The sequence below is a fragment of the Gopherus evgoodei genome, chromosome 1 (genome assembly GCF_007399415.2).
Source record: "Gopherus evgoodei ecotype Sinaloan lineage chromosome 1, rGopEvg1_v1.p, whole genome shotgun sequence".
Classification (NCBI taxonomy): Eukaryota; Metazoa; Chordata; order Testudines; family Testudinidae; genus Gopherus; species Gopherus evgoodei.
The window spans coordinates 256,093,597-256,111,651 of NC_044322.1; the positions used below are offsets into that span (position 1 = coordinate 256,093,597).

General features: G+C 42.9%; 1 protein-coding gene across 4 annotated transcripts in view; it reads left to right on the plus strand.

Moving 5' to 3' along the window:
- The window catches only part of DNM1L (dynamin 1 like), a 57,851-nt gene extending 52,303 nt beyond the window's left edge, over positions 1–5,548 (plus strand). For all 4 annotated transcript variants that reach the window (XM_030543637.1, XM_030543647.1, XM_030543658.1 and 1 more), the window contains 2 exons: positions 313–472; positions 2,094–5,548. In XM_030543637.1, coding sequence (XP_030399497.1) covers positions 313–472; positions 2,094–2,150 — 217 coding nt within the window. In that variant the 3' untranslated portion in view covers positions 2,151–5,548. The remainder of the gene's footprint in view (positions 1–312; positions 473–2,093) is intronic.
- Positions 5,549–18,055: the final 12,507 nt, after the last annotated feature.

Sequence of the window (18,055 nt, forward strand, 5' to 3'; positions counted from 1 at the left end):
AGGGCTTCTAGGTGCTACTGTAATAAAAATAATTTAGACCTAACAGTTGGTACAGAACTGTTCAGGGTTGTACATATGGGATTCAGTTCACTTTGAAATGCGGCCATCTTACAGGCAATAAACTCAGCACCTGTTGGACTGCACACAGTAACTTTACAGCTATTTAAGACATTGCTGTAAGATTCTTGTCAAGAATCTGTATAATTTCTTACATTGGAACATATAGATTTATTCAGACTGCATGTTGAATCTAGAATAGCTAATGCCCTAGCTTTATGTGGCTTGTTTTATATTTTATTTTTTCACTTGCAGTGTGCCAAAGGCGGTGATGCATTTTCTGGTGAATCATGTGAAAGACACTCTTCAGAGCGAGCTAGTTGGACAGCTGTACAAATCCTTGTTGTTAGATGACCTTCTGACGGAATCTGAGGACATGGCACAGCGCAGAAAGGAGGCAGCTGACATGTTAAAGGTATCGAAAATCAAAACACCCAATGAACAGTTAATTAAACTGAAGCATATTAAATCTGCTGAGATTTCAGGTATATAACAGTCTTCAGGTTTTTGCCATGCTTTTTGGATTCAGGTCAGTTTTGTTTTGATCTAGTTCATTCTTTTATAGAAGCCCTGCATGAGCAAGAAAGCAATAATGAAATACTAGTAATGTTTACTATACATCATTAATCTAACTCCTTGAGTAAACTCCAAACACAGCTTTGTTAGGTATTATCTTTCTTTCATAAGAGTTTTTGAATAGTGAACTTTGTTAGCTTTTCCAACATACTCTTTTAAAGCTCTGTAACCCTCCCTTGACAGAATTTCCTTTTGAAGGTGGGGTTAAGAGGTGTCATCTCAACCCGTTCCTCCCCCCCCCACCCCCCGCCAATTTCCATGCTTATTTCTGAATAGTACTAAACTATTTTGTCCTAAAGTATCCTGTCCTAAAGATTTTGATCAGGGATATATTGCAGTGGATTTGGCTGTCACTGCAGATGCTGCACCTATATTTCTTGTACTTCAGCGAGTTTGAACTTGTCATAAATAGAGTAAAATTTTGTTTTTTCCAAAGCTATAATTTTCCATTAATTTTGTGGTGTACCAAATACTGTCTGTTCCATTCATTTGCACTGAATTGGCATAGAGAAATATGCTTTCTAAAAGATCAAGTCAGCACAGTGAGGGAGAAATAGTGTGGGTCAGTTCTCTCATAGAATGCAGCAGGCATTGACTCTGGATGTTTGAGATACCAGACCCCCTAACCTGTCACTGTTCCAGGACTGGATGTAGCAAGTGTCATTTTAAATCTCTGCTCTTACCTAACCCACATGTTTGAGTCAGAGAGAGTCTTGTAGATGGTAAACTCTTTGGGCATGAGTCATCTGTTTTGTACAGTCCTGAGTGCATTGTTAATATTTATCATAAAATGGTTTATTTGTTAAGTTTGTTTAAAATGACAGCTGTTTTAAAGCTGCTAGGATTTGGACATAGTCCAGTGGTGCATGAATTAGGCAGAATGCTAGTGAAGAGGTTTAAAGGTACAAAATGAGTACTATTTATACATTAGTTGCAGAAAGAAACTATTCTTTATTATGATGATACGTGGTGGCAAATATCTGTGTAGCTTACCTAAAGATTAATTGATCCACATGGAATGTTAATACAAATGCTTTGAATAGGCGAGAATATCTCCGAACCAAAAGAAAAGTCTAAAAAAGATACGACTGGAACAGAACCTTTTTGTTTTAAACTGAGACCTGTTTTGCATGAATTTCTAACGTTTTCACTTTGTGAATGAGAGGCTGAGGGGGTGACTTGACACAATAACTCTGGGCTACTATTTTGACAATACCTTTGTGGTTTTTGTCATATTTTGCACTTGTGTAGTATGCTCCATCTGGGGATCTGAGAGGCCTCTACAAATATTAGTGAATTAATCCTCCCAACACTGTCACAGTGAAAACAATGATTGATCTTGTTTTGTAAAACATTGCTGAATTAACATTGTCTTCCACAGAATGATCTCCTGGATGTCATATGAGAAGCAAATAGGGGAAAAATTAATATTTCTTCTTTTGTTTTTCCCCTCTCTGCAGGCATTACAGCGAGCCAGTCAGATTATTGCTGAGATTCGAGAGACGCATCTTTGGTGAAGGTTATCTCTACCCGCCACACTGTTTATATGGGTGGAGAATCCTGATGACTTGAAAATTTGCTAAGCATTGTATACTTGGTAGAATTTTATTTATGAACTCTTATCTGTGTACTGCAACTATGTGTAAATTTGCTCATGTGAAGACAGTTGGTTTGGCTTACAGACTGAAAAGTATGCTGTACTTTGCAAAACAAGTCACATTTAATCCACATAATAAATGGCTCTAAATGTTTTCTTACCAGTTATCTGGTGCAAATAAAACAGACCAAGTTTACTGTCCTGTGACAGTCTCATTTAAACTTAGGCAGAACCATTAAAGTTCCAGTGCCTAGCTTGCTAAACAGGTTGCCTGTGGGGTAGATGGACAGTGTAGTCTTGTTGCATAGTTTTAAGCTGCTTTTATAATAGAGGTTTAAATACCATGAAGATGAGAAAGCACCAGGTATTCTTTCATGAGTATACTGCATGTACCATGGCAAACGGAGATCTGAATTTGATACCTGGCACAGTAAAAATGTCTTCTATATAAGTATGTGTGCACCCATTTTATTTCAGAATTTTAAAAGAAAGCAGCATTATAAAACAAATTTTTGAACTGGATAAATGAATTTCACTTTTTAGGTGAGTTAGCCTGGAACTTTAAAAAACAAACAGGAGGAGGTACTAAAGAATTGATGCAAACCAATGAATGTGCAGCAGAGTTTGCATTTCATTGTTGGGGATGATAATTAAGTGCAAGAACCCCTTCCCCCCTCTGGGACCAAACCTCTGGACCATCCACTAGCAAAATTGTTCTCATAGAATTTAAAAATAAAATGAATTTCAAAACTGTTGTGGGATAGTAATGTTATCTTTTAAAATTATGTTGGACAGAAAGGAGGTGGGATTTTTTTTAGTTCTTTTCAAATAATTTTGTAAAGTATGAAGGCTAAGAGTATCTGTGGAAGAGACAGCATGACTAGAATGTTTATACCAGAGTCTACTTTAAATACTTCCGTCCTGGGAAACAAATTTTACTGTGCTGTGAGGAATTTTTCTAAGACAACCCAGTTTGTTGTAAGATAAATGTGAGGTTGAGCATGAAGTTGATGGTTATTTTCTTCTGGCCATAGATAGCACCGTACGTGCTGATCACATGAGCCTCTTAAAAGTTAAAATCTTATTATACAATATAGCTTCCTACAATTTGAATTTAAACTCCAGCACACTTGCATGTATTTTTTCACACAGATTTATTTATTTGATAACGTAGAAATGTTCATGATGCTGTTCCTGATGTTGTTTCTCTCACATGCACATTTATTTGTAGAAGAATTAAATAGACATCACTGTCCACATTTTTATGGCTCTTCTCTGTGCAGCAGGCCTGGGTTTCTTCTCCAACCCACACAGTTCCTTCACTATTTCATCACTTAACAGAAACTGAATTCCTGTTTAAGCTGCTAAAACTATAAATGTACAAACCAGATCATTTGCAAACATTTAAGGGACTAGTTTAAAATAATGGCTAAGTATCAGTTTTCATTTATCACTGATACACTGAATTAAGATCAAAAGATGAAAACAACATTATTTGGCTTAAGAATCCTGTCTCATATGCCACATTAAATTCCACATATGTAAGCAGTCTAGAACTTTACATGTTAAATATCCTATTTAATCAACATAAAGAAACCAATTTAGCATTCTTAATTACCAGGGAAAAATGCTTCCTGTGGTTCTGGAAACATGAGGTCAAAAGAGAGAGGGTTTCAAACTGTTAGTTTTCATACTAATTTAACCAACAATTATTTTAAATGCCTTTTAATTGGAATCCACTTTTAATACAGTTCAACTCTCTGCAACTGGGCTTCTTTCTTGCCCATGTCTCCCCATCCACCCATGTATATACCCTCTTGGTTTAGAAATGCTACTTTTCAACATGTTAGTGGCTGACAGAGATTAATCAATGATTAATTGGAAAATATAATTTAGTCTCCTTGTCAGGAAATACACTAATCATGTGAACTTTCAGAAGGCTGCACAAAGCAAATGAGTGCAGTTTACTCAAGAAATTCTCACAAGTGAAAAGTAAATTTCACAAGAAATGATCCAATTGATTAAGTGTTAATTAGCATTGGTGACCTGAATTCTTTTTGGAAATGCTGTGATAATATTTTGGTATCACACTAACTTGTAAATAAGCTAAGGATATATAATGATTTGAAAGAAATGAACTTGGTCTGCCTTTATCACTTAATATTTTTAAAAAAATCAGTCCATGCTTTAACATTACTTCATCTTTTGACTAAATAAGCTATAGTGCAGTGGTTTGGGATCCCAAAGTGAATCATGATCCCATTTTAATACAGTTGACAAGGTTGTCTTAGACTTGCTGGGGCCCAGGGCCAAACTCCAAGCCTTACCACTCGGGGCTGAAGTCCAAGGGCTTCAGCCCTGGGCAGTGAGGCTCAGGGTACAGGCCACCTGCCTCAGGCTGAAGCCCTTGGGTTTGACTTTGGCCCTCCCACCCAGGGTGGTGGGACTTCGGTGGGCTCAGGCTTTGTGTTGTGTCCCCCCCCCCCCCCCGGGTCACGTAGTAATTTTTGTTGTCAAAAGAGGGAGTGCAATGAAGTTTGAGAATCCCTGCTATATATAGTGTATTGAATATACCAGATAGTCAGCTCTGAATTATGAGGAACTGGGTCAGATACCCATCACCATCTGAACTTTAGGTTTCTAATGTAGTTACACTTGTACAGCTTTTTCTATATTGTGATTTGCTCTCCCAGAATTTCCCATCACTAGTTCTAGTACAGGAGTGGGAGTTTTAGTGTCAACAGGACTCAGGTGGCTGCTTGTGTTTTAAGTACGGTATTGTCTACAACTAGCTTAAGCAGTGCTAGATAATGGGATGGTTAAAATGCCAGCAGTCACTGGCACTTTGTCTATACTAGAACTATGGTTGTTACTTCCATCGATGGAAGAAATGGCATGGAAATTTTAGTGAAAGAAACCTAGTGTAGGCCAGGCTGTAGTTCTTTGGTTTTACTTGGCAGGGAATAGGGAGGGAATTAGACTCATTTCCACAGATTTAGGTTTCTATGGAAGAAAACTTCTAACAGCTTGTGTGCACAAAGCAAAAAATAGGAAGGGTTGGAAATGAAGTCAAACACCTCTTGAGAAATGTAATTTAACATTTGTTCATCAAGAACAGCTATTCTTTTTGCACACCTTGAACAAATCCAGTATCCAGTGAAACTACTGGCATAAGCAAGTAATCAAGGGAGAAAAGTTAGAGAAATAGAAATTTGACATTTAATATACTTGACGTATGTATGTTACTGTAAATAAAACTGATAGTGTGAAAGACTTGCACATAGCTTTCATATCAATAAATTACTTTTTTTAAGTGGTCAGTTTTAAATTTTACTTATGTGGGGGTAGGTGGGAGTGGGATATGTGTGTATACTTAAGGACATTATTCCCAATCAAATGGGTGTTGGATTCCCCTACTTCCCATTTTGTTATTTTTAGTAAATGTCATGGACAGGTCACAGCTTCTGTGAATTTTTGTTTATTGCCCATGACCTGTCTGTGACTTTTACTAAAAATAACCATGACAAAATCTTAGCCTTAGTGAAGAACTATCATCCTACTTGTGAATCCAATCCATGTCCTTCCTGGCTTGTGAAAGAATCATGAACAGCTGGCACCACTACTGACCAAAATAGTTAACACCTCTGTTAGAGAATCTTCTCTTCCTCCTTCAAACATTCACTGGTCTAACCAACACTGAAGAAACCCACTCTGGATACTTTAGTCCTAGCCAGCTGTCACCCAGTGTCAAACCTCCCATTCCTGAGCAGATTCATTAAAAAATAATAATAAAAAAATCTAGCAAAAGGCAAACTACAGGCTCATGTAACTGAAGTTAACATTCTAGATCCAGCACATTCTGTATTCAGGCCAGGACATGGAACTGAAACTGCTTTAGTGGCACTGATGTATGATCTCTGGTCAATGGGTTATTTTCCTTTTGCTGGACCTCGAAAGCATTCAACACTGTTAAATGTGAGATTCTGCTGTCTCGCCCGAGACAGATGGCAGGAGTTCAGAGTAATATGCTAAAATTATTTGAATCCTTCCTGGAAGAACACTGCAAGAAGTACTGATGGGTAACTGCACTTCTACCACTATACCCCATTTGTGGAGTTCTGCAAGGATCTATTCTCTGTCCAGTCCTTTTCAACATCTGCATGCAACTACAAGGTTAACTGGTCACGTGAGACTAACTCAAGTGCAAGCAATATGTAGATGATACACAGCTCTACCTGTCCTTCACCACATTTGACTATATTACTATCATTGTGTCCCAGTGCTTGGATGAGATCAGCTAGTGGATAATGAACGTTTGCCTGAAGCTGAACTTGAACAAGACAGAGGTGATGCTGGTGGTTAGAGGAAAGTATTTTCAAGATCTCACAGCCATGGTGCAGTCTCTGTTGTCTGAAGACTTATACCCACTATTGGTCAGTTCAGGTCGTAGTCTCGGAGTACTCCTGAATTCCTTGCTGATATTGCTTGCTGATATATTCCTCTCTCATAGCAGCATCCGCAAGCAATACTTTCTACCATCTCCACTTGGCTAGGAAATTTTCATCTTGGCAGCTGAAGATCTAGCTTCAGTTAGTAAGTAGTACCTTCGTCATCTCTCGACTGAATTATAGGAATGCAATATACTTGGGCATAAAGCCTTCAGCACTTAGGAAACTCCAACTAGTACACAAATCTTGCAGCGTGTCTCCTCAGCAATACAGGCTTCCAGGAACATATTGGAGATGTCCTCTGCGCCTATGATAGTTTCCCATAGAATCTCAAATCAAGTTCAAAGTCTCAGCTCTTATCTGTGAAGCATTCCATGACCTGGGCCAGGACATACCTAAAGCTCCAGGAGGAAGACCATGGTCTACAGCTATGCTCCTCTGGCTCAGTGAAACTTTGTGAAATAAGAGTAATGCTCGTCTGTGCAAGATAGAGCTTTCTCCAGGGGCGATGTGAGACTGTAGAATGAACTTGCCCAGGAACAAACATCACTTTCTGCTCCAAGTGCAAGGTGCATTTCTTTGACCTTGCCTATTCTAATATAAACACACAACAGGTACATTTATATATAAAAAGACATCCACTACTAAACTAAACCACTCTTCTACACACACATCTGCCTCTGAGAAGAGGATGAGAGAACAAACGTGACAGAAGTGTAGTCACATGACTTAATCCTTACTGAGCTATGTTGGAAAGAGCTCAGAGACGATGACAATGAGTGTTATAAAAACCTATATTGACTATAAGGATCGGGAAGAGAGAACTGTTTTTTAATTATGGCTCTTACCATAGTAGCAAGTGAGTTCAACTGTATTAAAGTCTAGACAAAAATTAGAGGGAAACTGATAACTGAAGGTTCAGCAAATAACATCACTCTTTAGTCTTAGGCAAAGGAACCTGACCCAACCACCAGAAGGACACATTCTCTCCCACAAAACTGAAGGAATTACAGTAACTGCTTACTTAAAGTCGTGCAGGTTAATGTTGTTTCTTTGCTGATCAATTAGAGAACATGCTTGTTTAAAGTTGCGCAATGTTCCCTTATAATGTTGTTTGGCAGCCACCTGCTTTGTCCACTGCTTGCAGGAAGAGCAGCCTGTTGGAGCTAGCTGGTGGGGGCTTGGAATCAGGGTGGATCGACAGCCCCCCTATCAGTTCCTCACTCCCATAAGTTCCCTGTGTGGCAGCCGCCCAGCCAGGGCCCCCCCACAACATTTTGGCACCTGAGGCAGGGAGCTCAAATGATGCCCCCATGTCCCCTTGCTTGGGGCAAAACTTAGAAAGGTCTCAATTCTTCATTCTTCCTATTCTACTCCTCTCATGGTACTGCTCTGCTACCTACCCCAATAAAGGAGAACTAACAACTTAAAATGTCTTGTTCAAAAAATTTAAGTAACACTTAACTTTCAAACGCCTGAATAGCAAATGTAACTTTTCTTGTCTGCATAGTAAACATTGATTATTCAAACAGATTAAAAATGCCAAAGTGTTGCTTTCCGTGCCGCCTTGGTTGCAAAGATTTGAAGTGCTTCCTGCTGAAGGTCCACAGTCTGGGCCAGCTCATGCTCTATTGAGATGGTTGCAAGGCCGACTGGCCTCTCCTGTGTCATTGTGAAGCATAGCTGTGTGTTTATTAACTTCAGCTTGGAGAAGCTGCATTCTCCACTGCCAACTGTTATAGGAAGTTAGAAATATGCATGGAACAACAAAAGCATTTGGAAAGAGGTTGGTTATCTTATTTTTGCACATATATGCCAGAACAGCCTTTGGAGTTGATCCTGCTGAAATATATCTTGAAAGGGCTTTCAGTTCATCACCTAAATCACTTGCACCAATATTGTGCATGTCATTATGTGCCAACACTGTCTCTAGTGCCCTGCATTGCTGTTGTAGGTCTTCTACAGGTATAGTGAGGCGTTTTGGAATATCATTCAACATCCGAAATATACTACTGTGTTCCTTGGGCTGCATGAAACATTCTTCAACTGACTGTATTGCACAGTCTAGTACCTGGTTAAAGAATTCAACTTTGAATTATTGTTTGGGGTCTCTTATGGGATCATCCCGTGCCTCGTAATCAAAATGTCTTCTTCGGTGACACTTGTATTCTTGAATGGGTGGGAAAATAGCTTCAGTGTGAAGTTCCTCTGCCAACTTCTGTGCACTCTTCAGAACATTTTGAAATCCCTCATCTGACCGGTAAGACTATAGGTATGACTTTGCTTTGTCCAGTTGTTCCATTGCTCCAGATATATCAAGGGTCAACACCTTGGAGTCTCTGGCTTACAACATTTATTTCAAACAGTATGTCATGCCACAACACTAAGCCACACAGAAATTTGAAGTTGTATTTCTGGTGATTCTCTTCCCTCTGCCACTGTTCCCCCACAAACAGTTCCTGTCATAGCGTTATCCTCCATAATGGCAACTATGGCATCATCTATCGTCCCAATTTGGTGTTTGATAGGCTGTATTGCCTCCACTTGTGTGGCACTCAGTGGTTTCAGTGTCGGAGAGGATGTTCCCAGATGTTGCTTCAAAATTTGCCATCGATGAGTTGATGCAGAGAAAAATATGTAGATGCTTTGAATTACATTAAAAAATTCAGCAGCCTCACTAGAAGCTGATGCTGCATCACTGACCACCAAGTTCAATGAATGAGAGCTGCATGGGACAAAAAAAGCTCGAGGATTTAACCCTCAGATCCATGTCTACACTCCTCTGTTCTTTCCTCTCATGTTGGCACCGTTATTGTAGCCCTGACCTGTCATATCAGCTATCGTGATTCCCGTATCTTCCAGCTTTTTAAGAAACACATTTGTCACACCAGCTCCTGTAGTATTATCAATGTCAATAAATTCTAGAAAATGCTCTCGGACAGTCATGATTGCAGGGACATTTTCACTAGGTTCTGTTGTTACAAAACACACCATTAAAGTCATTTGTTCCATATGGCTGATGTCAGGTGTGCAGTCCAGCATAACAGAGTAATATCTTGCTGACTTCAGGTCTGCCACAATCTTCTGTTTGACTTTTGTTACCAATAACTGTATGATCTCATTTTGAATTGTGTATATATTTCTTGGATGGTGACTCTTCTTTGATGCTCCTGGAGTACAGCATCAAACTCAGCCATCAGCTCCACAATTTTAAGGATGTTTCCATTGTTTGGCACATGTAACTGATCTGAAGTGTCACGCAGTGCTAGGTTTTGGGTAGCAAGCATTCTCACAATGGCAATGAGCCTTTTCAGAACATTTTGCCAGTAAAGAGACTCTGATGCAATCTAATCTTGATGCTGATCATCTATGGTGGCCTTTAACCTTAGTCTCATCTCAAACTCTTTTCATCTATGGAATGCCTTCTGGTGATTTGCTGCCTTCTCATGGCATGCCAGATTTCTAGCCAGATTTTTCCAGTTCTTTGTTCCTGTAGAACCCAGTGTGGCTGGAACATTAGACTGGAAGAGTTTGCAACAAAAACAGTATGCAGCATTCTGGGTTTTTGAGTACATAAACCATGGTTTCTCCACTTTGTCACCATTGGGGATTTCATGCCAGTAATGTGCTGGATGGAAACTTCTATTTTCATTGTCTTTGGGGAATATGAAGTTTTTCATTTGCTGTGGCCCATGCAGTACAAGGAAGTCCCTCAGGCTACTGTTCAAGTGGGTCCACAGTCCTGGATCATCAAGACTTAAGGAACTAAACTCAACAGCAGCTATTTCTTGCACCTCCACCACACTCTTCTCTGATTTACACTTTTCTTCAGGAATGTGCATGGTTACATCCATTTGAGATGGAGATATGGTTGCTGCTGTAGCTGCCAGGTCACCTGCACTCTGACTAACTGGAAGATCAGGCATCTCCTCACCACTCACATCTTCACTGGGGCCGAAAGGCTCATCGTGAACATTTGTGTCTTTGTATCTAAGGAGAGCTCCTTCCTGCTTAGATAGAAAAGCTTCCTTTGCTTGCTTTCTTTTTCTGAATGCTGCCCCAGAGGAGCATTTTCTGCTTTCACGCATGACTGCTGTTCTGTGCCAACTCTAGTGTCTTTCAACACTCAGTTGAAGGGGACAAATAAGCAGGCTGGTAGCAGGGCATGAGTGAGGGAAGATATCAGTGTCTTAAGGGCCTAGCTGGCTCTTACTGCTTCAGTTGACTGTCTGTTCACCTCAGGTGGGTTCAGGGAAGCAGCAGGAAACAGGAAGCTCCCTGAGAAGCTGGTGTTAATCTCCTGGGGGTGCTAGAAAGGTACATAAGAGGCTCCTCCTCCTCCTCTCTTTCCCTGCAGCTCCTGCTGCTTTTTATTATTCCCTCTCCCCTTTTTTCTTGCCTGCCTGTTATGTCTCTTGTGCCCTCCTTCCTCCTGCACAGCACTCCACCATCTCTGTGCACCTAGAGCAGAGAGAATACATATGCACCAGCAGCAGACACAATTTTCTACACTCTGGGTCCTAGTAGCACGCTTCCCCTCCCCCCAGTCTGGCACCTGAGGTGGCCACCTCAGTTCACCTCATGGTAAGGCCAGCCCTGCGCCCAGCAGGCTATCAATTGCTGGCAGTTCAGCTGTCCCTCCCACCACTGCCATGTGCTGCTCCTGCCCTCTGCTTTGGAGCTGCTCCCAGGATCCTCCCGCTTGCTGTGCCGGGGGGAGGCACGGAGGAAGGGGGGGGCTAATAGGGTGTCCCCCTACCCCTTCCCCTGCTCACCCCATTTCCACAGAGTGTGTGGGGGGGCACATGACAGGGCTCAAGACAGAGGGAGCTTGCTAGCAGCAGCTGCTGTCTCAACCTGATCTACTTAAAAAGGAAACGTATTTAGAGTGGGGTCAGTGTACTTAAAGGGGTAATGTGCATCTCTTTCTCACATACAGGGCGTGTCTCTGCCATGCTCTCTCATCTCCCTCCATTTCTGCTGCCTTGTAGAGTGTGAAGCTACATTAACATGTTAATCCTTGAGGGCACAGCTGAGTGCTTGTTCATCATTTATCAGTAAGGCATTCGCTGGGAAATATCCCACCCTGACTTATACTCATAGACTCATAGGTCAGAAGGGACCAATCTGATCATCTAGTCTGACCTCCTGCACAAGGCAGGCCACAGAACCCCACCCATCCAATTTTTCACCATCTCAGCCAAACTTCAAAAGCATCATTGCTGTGTACAGTATTAAATTGTTTGTTTAAAACTTATACTCTGTATGTATGTATAATCTATATATAATATAGATATATATGATACAGTCTTTTGTCTGGTGAAAAAAAAGTCCCTGGAACCTAAGCTCCCTATTTATATTAATTCTTTTGGGGAAATTGGATTCACTTAACATAGTTCTGCTTAGTCACATTTTTCAGGAACATAACTATAACATTAAGCGAGGAGTTACTGTATTCAAACCCTGCAATCTATTTTTTTTCTGTAGCTGTACCAAGTACAAACTTCTTGTTATCTGATTTCTAGGACTGACCTGTTCCCCAGTCTTGACTTTGTGCAGGTACTGAAGGCTATTCCATCCTGGGATAGCAGCCATCATTATATTAACATTTATATTGTGGTAGCATAGAGGCCAACCAAACCATGGTCCTATAATCCTTGGCACTGAACAAACAAAAAAAACCTGCCTGCCTCCATGTTTACTGTTGCTTTTTCCCTTTTCAAAGAGTATTTCTAAAGCTATATTAAACACAATTTCATTTTTTACAAAAATTTATCTAGCTATGAATGAGAGAGAGAGAGAGAGAGCTCAGAATTTGATGAATTGATCGCAGAAAAATAGAGCCAGGATGAGATGAGTCCCAGAAAGGAAATTGGATTTCCATTATATTACATTCTGGAGTCTGACTTTTCCACCAGTCCATGAGAATTTAGATGAAGGAAACAGTGAAGGTGATTTCCTGAACTGGTCTATTTTAGAGTTCGTCATTGCCCTCAAGTTTGGTGCTATTTGCTTTCTGATGTGGCTTTGGGCAAAATGATAGTGGTATGACTCCCATTTTGAGGCGTGAAGGGATATGTTGATTTTGCATAGGAATGATTCTTTAGTGCAAAGCACAACTTTTGTCTCATACAATATGGAGTAAGGTAAACTCTCCTTGCTATTATGCTTGCTACCAGCATGCGGACATTGACTGACAGAGTTGAAGAAATATAGACTTGCATCGACTCTATGGAGTGAGCTGTGGAGTACTTTGTAGTATAAAGGGCCAACCGTAGGTGTAGGAAAGGTCTGAGTAATTATTTGGCTAGGACTGCTCCAGGAACCTCACAGGTAAGGTGCTGGCAATTAATGATTTATAAAGCTGAAATGATGGCATGGACTTTAATGCTAAAGTCCAGACTATCCTAAAGAAAATATAAGAACTAGAATGTCTGGTTTCCTAATGTTATTGATTTATGAAATACACATAGGAAAATTGGAAGACTTTTTTGTTCAATGTTTAGTGTCTAGCACAGTGGAGCCTTGGACCATGTCTGTGGCTCCTAGCTAATACAATAACTGAGTTCAGATTTTTATATAGATAATGCAGGTGGATGACCTGTGAGAGGCTAGAACATCATGATGTACCCTATCTGGGTTAGAAGTTGCCTGCAAATTCAGGTAGAGTGGGGGTATAAAAGGGTCTCTGTATCGCTGCATCCAGGGTGCTTGCACTATGTATTGTGATCTTTGAGGGCTCCATATAGCAGAAACCCATCTCATCTTTGCCTGTTTGGACTCAGAATGACATTTTTTTCTCATACTACTACTGAATTTACTGTTTTTGCTGTAACTATCCTTTGCTACAAGTAGGTGACTGACTTTTTGCCAGTAACTGCTTCTTACACTCAAGCGTTCCCCATTAGTGGGGAACCAATTCGATTACCATGCATGCTTCCTATATGTTTCCATGTTGCTAGGTAGCATGGGTTCCAGAAGACAAGAATCCAGTTCATAACCATATAATGGGGAACCAAAAGCATAGGCTGGGTTGTTGGACCTTCTAGAAAATAATGCAATAGTTGCAACTCTAGGAGATGAATCTGACAAGGTCCTTGGTGGGAAAGAAGGTGCTAAGCTAGGCCACCTGCAGCATTTTGTAGGAGGGGCGCAGGCCGTCTCCAGCATACATCAAAAATCTTTCAACAAGTGTTGTCAATTATGGAGTGCATTCAAAAATACTCAAAAGAAACTTATCCAATGACTACTTTCAAGGTTTTGTTGTTCTCCAAGCAGTCTAGATCTACATATCTTGGTTACTGCTATGTTGTCCAACAAGTACAACTCTAATTCTTATGTGCCAGGGTAGGGGGGAGTTTGAAGTTGGCTTCAGTGCCTAGAAAAAGCCCTGCATGAGACTATTTTTTAAATCCCACTCCTCCTCCTCCTGTCCTGCAGTACTCATTTCTGCTCCTGCATTGTTAGCCTGCTCCTACCCACAAAAAAATTAGATCCAAGTCCCATGAGATTACCCCATGCTATTAAAAAAAACAAACCCCACACTACAGTTGGTATTTATATATATATAAAATTGTTTGAATTCCAATTATTTATCACTAAAAGAATAAATCTTGCCTAAACCATGTAAAAAATATTTTATAACAGCCATCAAATCTATCCCTTATTGAAATTTAAGTACTAAAACTTTTATTTTAAAAAAAATTGCTTTACATTGCTAAAATTTTATTTGACAAACTGATGAGAGTGTGTGTTTTCCTACAAGTTACTGCACTGTTATTTTTGCCTACCCAATCCTACCCACAACAAAGTACATATTATCTGCTCCTTCTTTTGTGTGGCTTCTGTATCTGAAGCGTCTAATTTAGGAGGTCCAAAATGTCACTGCTCCTGTGGAAAACTTGTTCTGACAGCTTGCTTATTTGCACTGCAATAACATCAAGAGGCTCAAGTACTATAAATAGACACAGTACATACACAAAGATGGTCCTTGCTTCAGGCAGCTTACATTTTAAGTGAGGCTCAGCCAGTCTGCTTTTCATAGATTCATAGATTCTAGGGTCACAAGGGACCAATGTGATCATCTAGTCCGACCCCCTGCACAAAGTTGGATCTCTTATGTAACTTGCCTGATGAAAGCCATATCTGCCCAGGAAAGGATCTCTATTGTCTTCAAGCTTGAGCTCATTTCACCTTACCAATTTATGTAGGCTGCTCTGTCAGGATGAATTCAGCTTGCCAAGGATTGCTCCTTCTGCAACAGGACTCTGGTGGCTCTCACTTCTAATAGGTTGATGATCAAGGAATGAGACATTCTAGCCCATGTTTCTTGAGTCACACTCAACAGGCTCACAGTGGTTTTCATCAGCATCTTGAGCTCCAGGTTGTGAAAGGAACAGATCCACTATCACATACAAGGCTTCTGGCTGCCCTTGAGGTCAACTACCTTCATAAATTGGTATTTTTACATTCTTATGCATATCCTCTTTACAATTGTTCCAGGAAAGTAGCAGTAGGAACCTTTGTATTCTTCTTCGAGTGCTTGCTCATATCAATTCCAAATTAGTGTGCACGCGCTGCGTGCACGTTCATCGGAAGATTTTTACCCTAGCAACACTTGATGGGTCAGCTGGGTCGCCCCTTGGAGTCGCACCGTTATGGCACCGGATATATACCCCTGCTGACTCAACGGCCCTTCAGTTCCTTCTTACTGCCCGTGATGGTCGTTGGAATTGTGGAGCACGGCTTTGCTGATCTCCACTTCCCTAGCTTACTCGTTGTTCTTTACTGTTAATTGAGTTTATAGTTTGAGTTTTACAGTTGTAATTAGTTTTAGTTGTTGTGTATATGTATAATTGGTGTATTTAGTTGAGGGGGGATCAGGGATTAGCCCCTTTCCTCCACCCCAGGGCCGGGCTCATTCCCAGGTCACCGGGATTCAAACCGTGCTCGGCCTGCCAAAAGCCGATGCCAATAGGGAATCCCCACGACTCCTGCCTCAAGTGCCCAGGGGAATCCCACCTTCCTGAAAAGTGCCGCATCTGTAAGTCATTTAAACCGAGGACGAAGAAAGAGCGGGACTTTCGACTGAAACAGCTCTTCATGGAGGCGGCACTTAGCCCTGCAACATCGGTACCGAGCGCTCAACCTGCATCTGTAAGGAGCGCTCCTTCGGCTCCGGACCACTCTGGTACCGCGAAGGAGCCACGGCACCGACCCTCACCAGCACTGATGTCTGCTCAGCCCTGCTCCCTGTCCCTGCGGCACAGGAAGCAACACAGTGCTCCAGCTGCTTCAGCACCACTCGCACCACAGGAGTGCCCGTCGACGACGGATCGCCCGGCACCGTCATCTGCCACAGCACTGCCGAGTGCGGCACCGTTAATTCCGGTCCTGCAAGGGCCATTGAGTCCGGTGCCCGAAAACTCCCCGGCTCACGCCGTGGTCGAGCCTGCTCTCCCATACACGCCGGAGACCTTCTCCACGGCACGGGAGTTGATCGCAATGACAGAGACCACGCTGCCTCAACCCCCAGCACCGCCGGTGTGGGTCATCCAATCTATTGCCAAGCCTGCCTTGCTGAGGCCGCCCTCTGTGGGAGCCACTGAGAGGCATCGTTCAAGATCTTGGTCGTGCCGACGATCCTGGTCCTGACGCTGCTCGCAGTCTCAGCACTGCTCTCCATCGCGGTACTGGTAGCACTCGCGGCACTGCCCGGCCTCCTGTTCACCTGTCAGATACTCACGGTACCGATCTGACTCCCGGCACCGTTCACGGCACCACGCATCTCGCCACCGCTCCAGGCGAAGGGACTTGAGATCTTGGTCGACCTCTCGGCACTGCTTCACTTGTAGGTCCCGGTCTCCCTCGCGGTACCATTACAGCTCCCGGTACCGCTCCCTGGTGCCGTCCTGCATAAGACCAACCCGGGACGTGGCTCCCTGTCAGGGTCTATCAGCACCACCTTGGCCGTTGAGACACACCTCACTGTCATCACAGGCTGGTAGCATTTCCTATCCACAGACTTGTGACTCGGATGTCCCCAGCATATGTTTCCTGAGAGCCAGAGCCACGAGCAAGGACCCCATCAGTGGTCTTTCTGGACACCGTGGGCGTACCACCAAGCCCAAGGTGTTCCCTCAGTTGCACCATGGTCTGCCCTGTCACAACACCGGGCACCAGAGGCAACCGTAAGCCCCCTGCCCCCTCCATGGGTACGGATGAGGCTTCGGTACCAGCTGCAGACACCCAGGTCCCACCGAAGTCAGAGGCCGCTCCTCAAGAACAGGAGCCCCTACAGGACCCTCTTGTCCCTGGCCTCTCCTCTTCCTCCTCGTCAGACGAGGCTGTGGCAGGAACATCCTCCGGCCCTCCCCCAAGTGACCTAAGGGCACATCAAGACCTCTTGAGACAGGTGGCGCAGAATATGAATCTGCAGGTGGAGTAGGTCCCTGAAATAGGATGTCCACTGCAGGGTTCTCTATCTGCAGATGCACCTACCAGAGTGGCCCTGCTGTTTATCCGCACTATTCAAGCAAACGCCGACACCATTTGGCGATCCCCCCCCCACAGCCAGAGGAGTAGAGAGAAAATACATGGTACCCTCCAAGGGGTATGAGTTTCTCATACACCCACCTCCTTGCTCCCTAGTAGTTCAATCGGTAAATGAAAGGGAGCGTCATGCTCCCAAGGAGGTTAGGCGCATGGACCTCCCAGGCCGCAAAATATATTTGGCTGGGGGCCTTCAACTTGGGGTGGCAAACCAGCAAGCCCTCCTTTAAGTAGGTATAACTATAACACCTGGACGTCCTTGGAGAAGTTTACGGAGCTTCTTCCCCAGGAGTCCCACCAGGAATTTAGGCTCTACTTGAGGAGGGTAAGAAGGCGGCGAGAACCTCCCTCCAAGCTTCTCTGGACGCAGCGGACTCTGTGGCCAGGACTCTGGCATCAGAAGTGATGATGAGGCGTATCTCCTGGCTCCAGGTATCAGGCCTTCCTCCTGAATTACAACAAACTATTCAGGACTTGCCCTTTGAAAGCCAGAGGCTCTTCTCAGACAAGACTGATCCCAGATTACAAAGTTTGAAGGACAGTCGCATAATAATGCACTCGCTGGGGATGCACACACCAGTGACCCAACGCAGGACCTTCCGGCCCCCGTCTCACCGTACTTACCCCCTCCTAGGCCACGACAGGACTTCAGCAGAAGGCGTGGCTGAGGGAATCGAAGGAGGCAGTCTGGCCCCCAAGCGGGGCAAAATCACACGCCCCCCACCCCAAAAAAAAACCACCAGCGGGGCCCAAATGGAACTTTTGATGGGACACCCGAGGAAGGTCCATCAGTTTGTTTTCCCGGATCCTTCTCCTCCCTTTTACA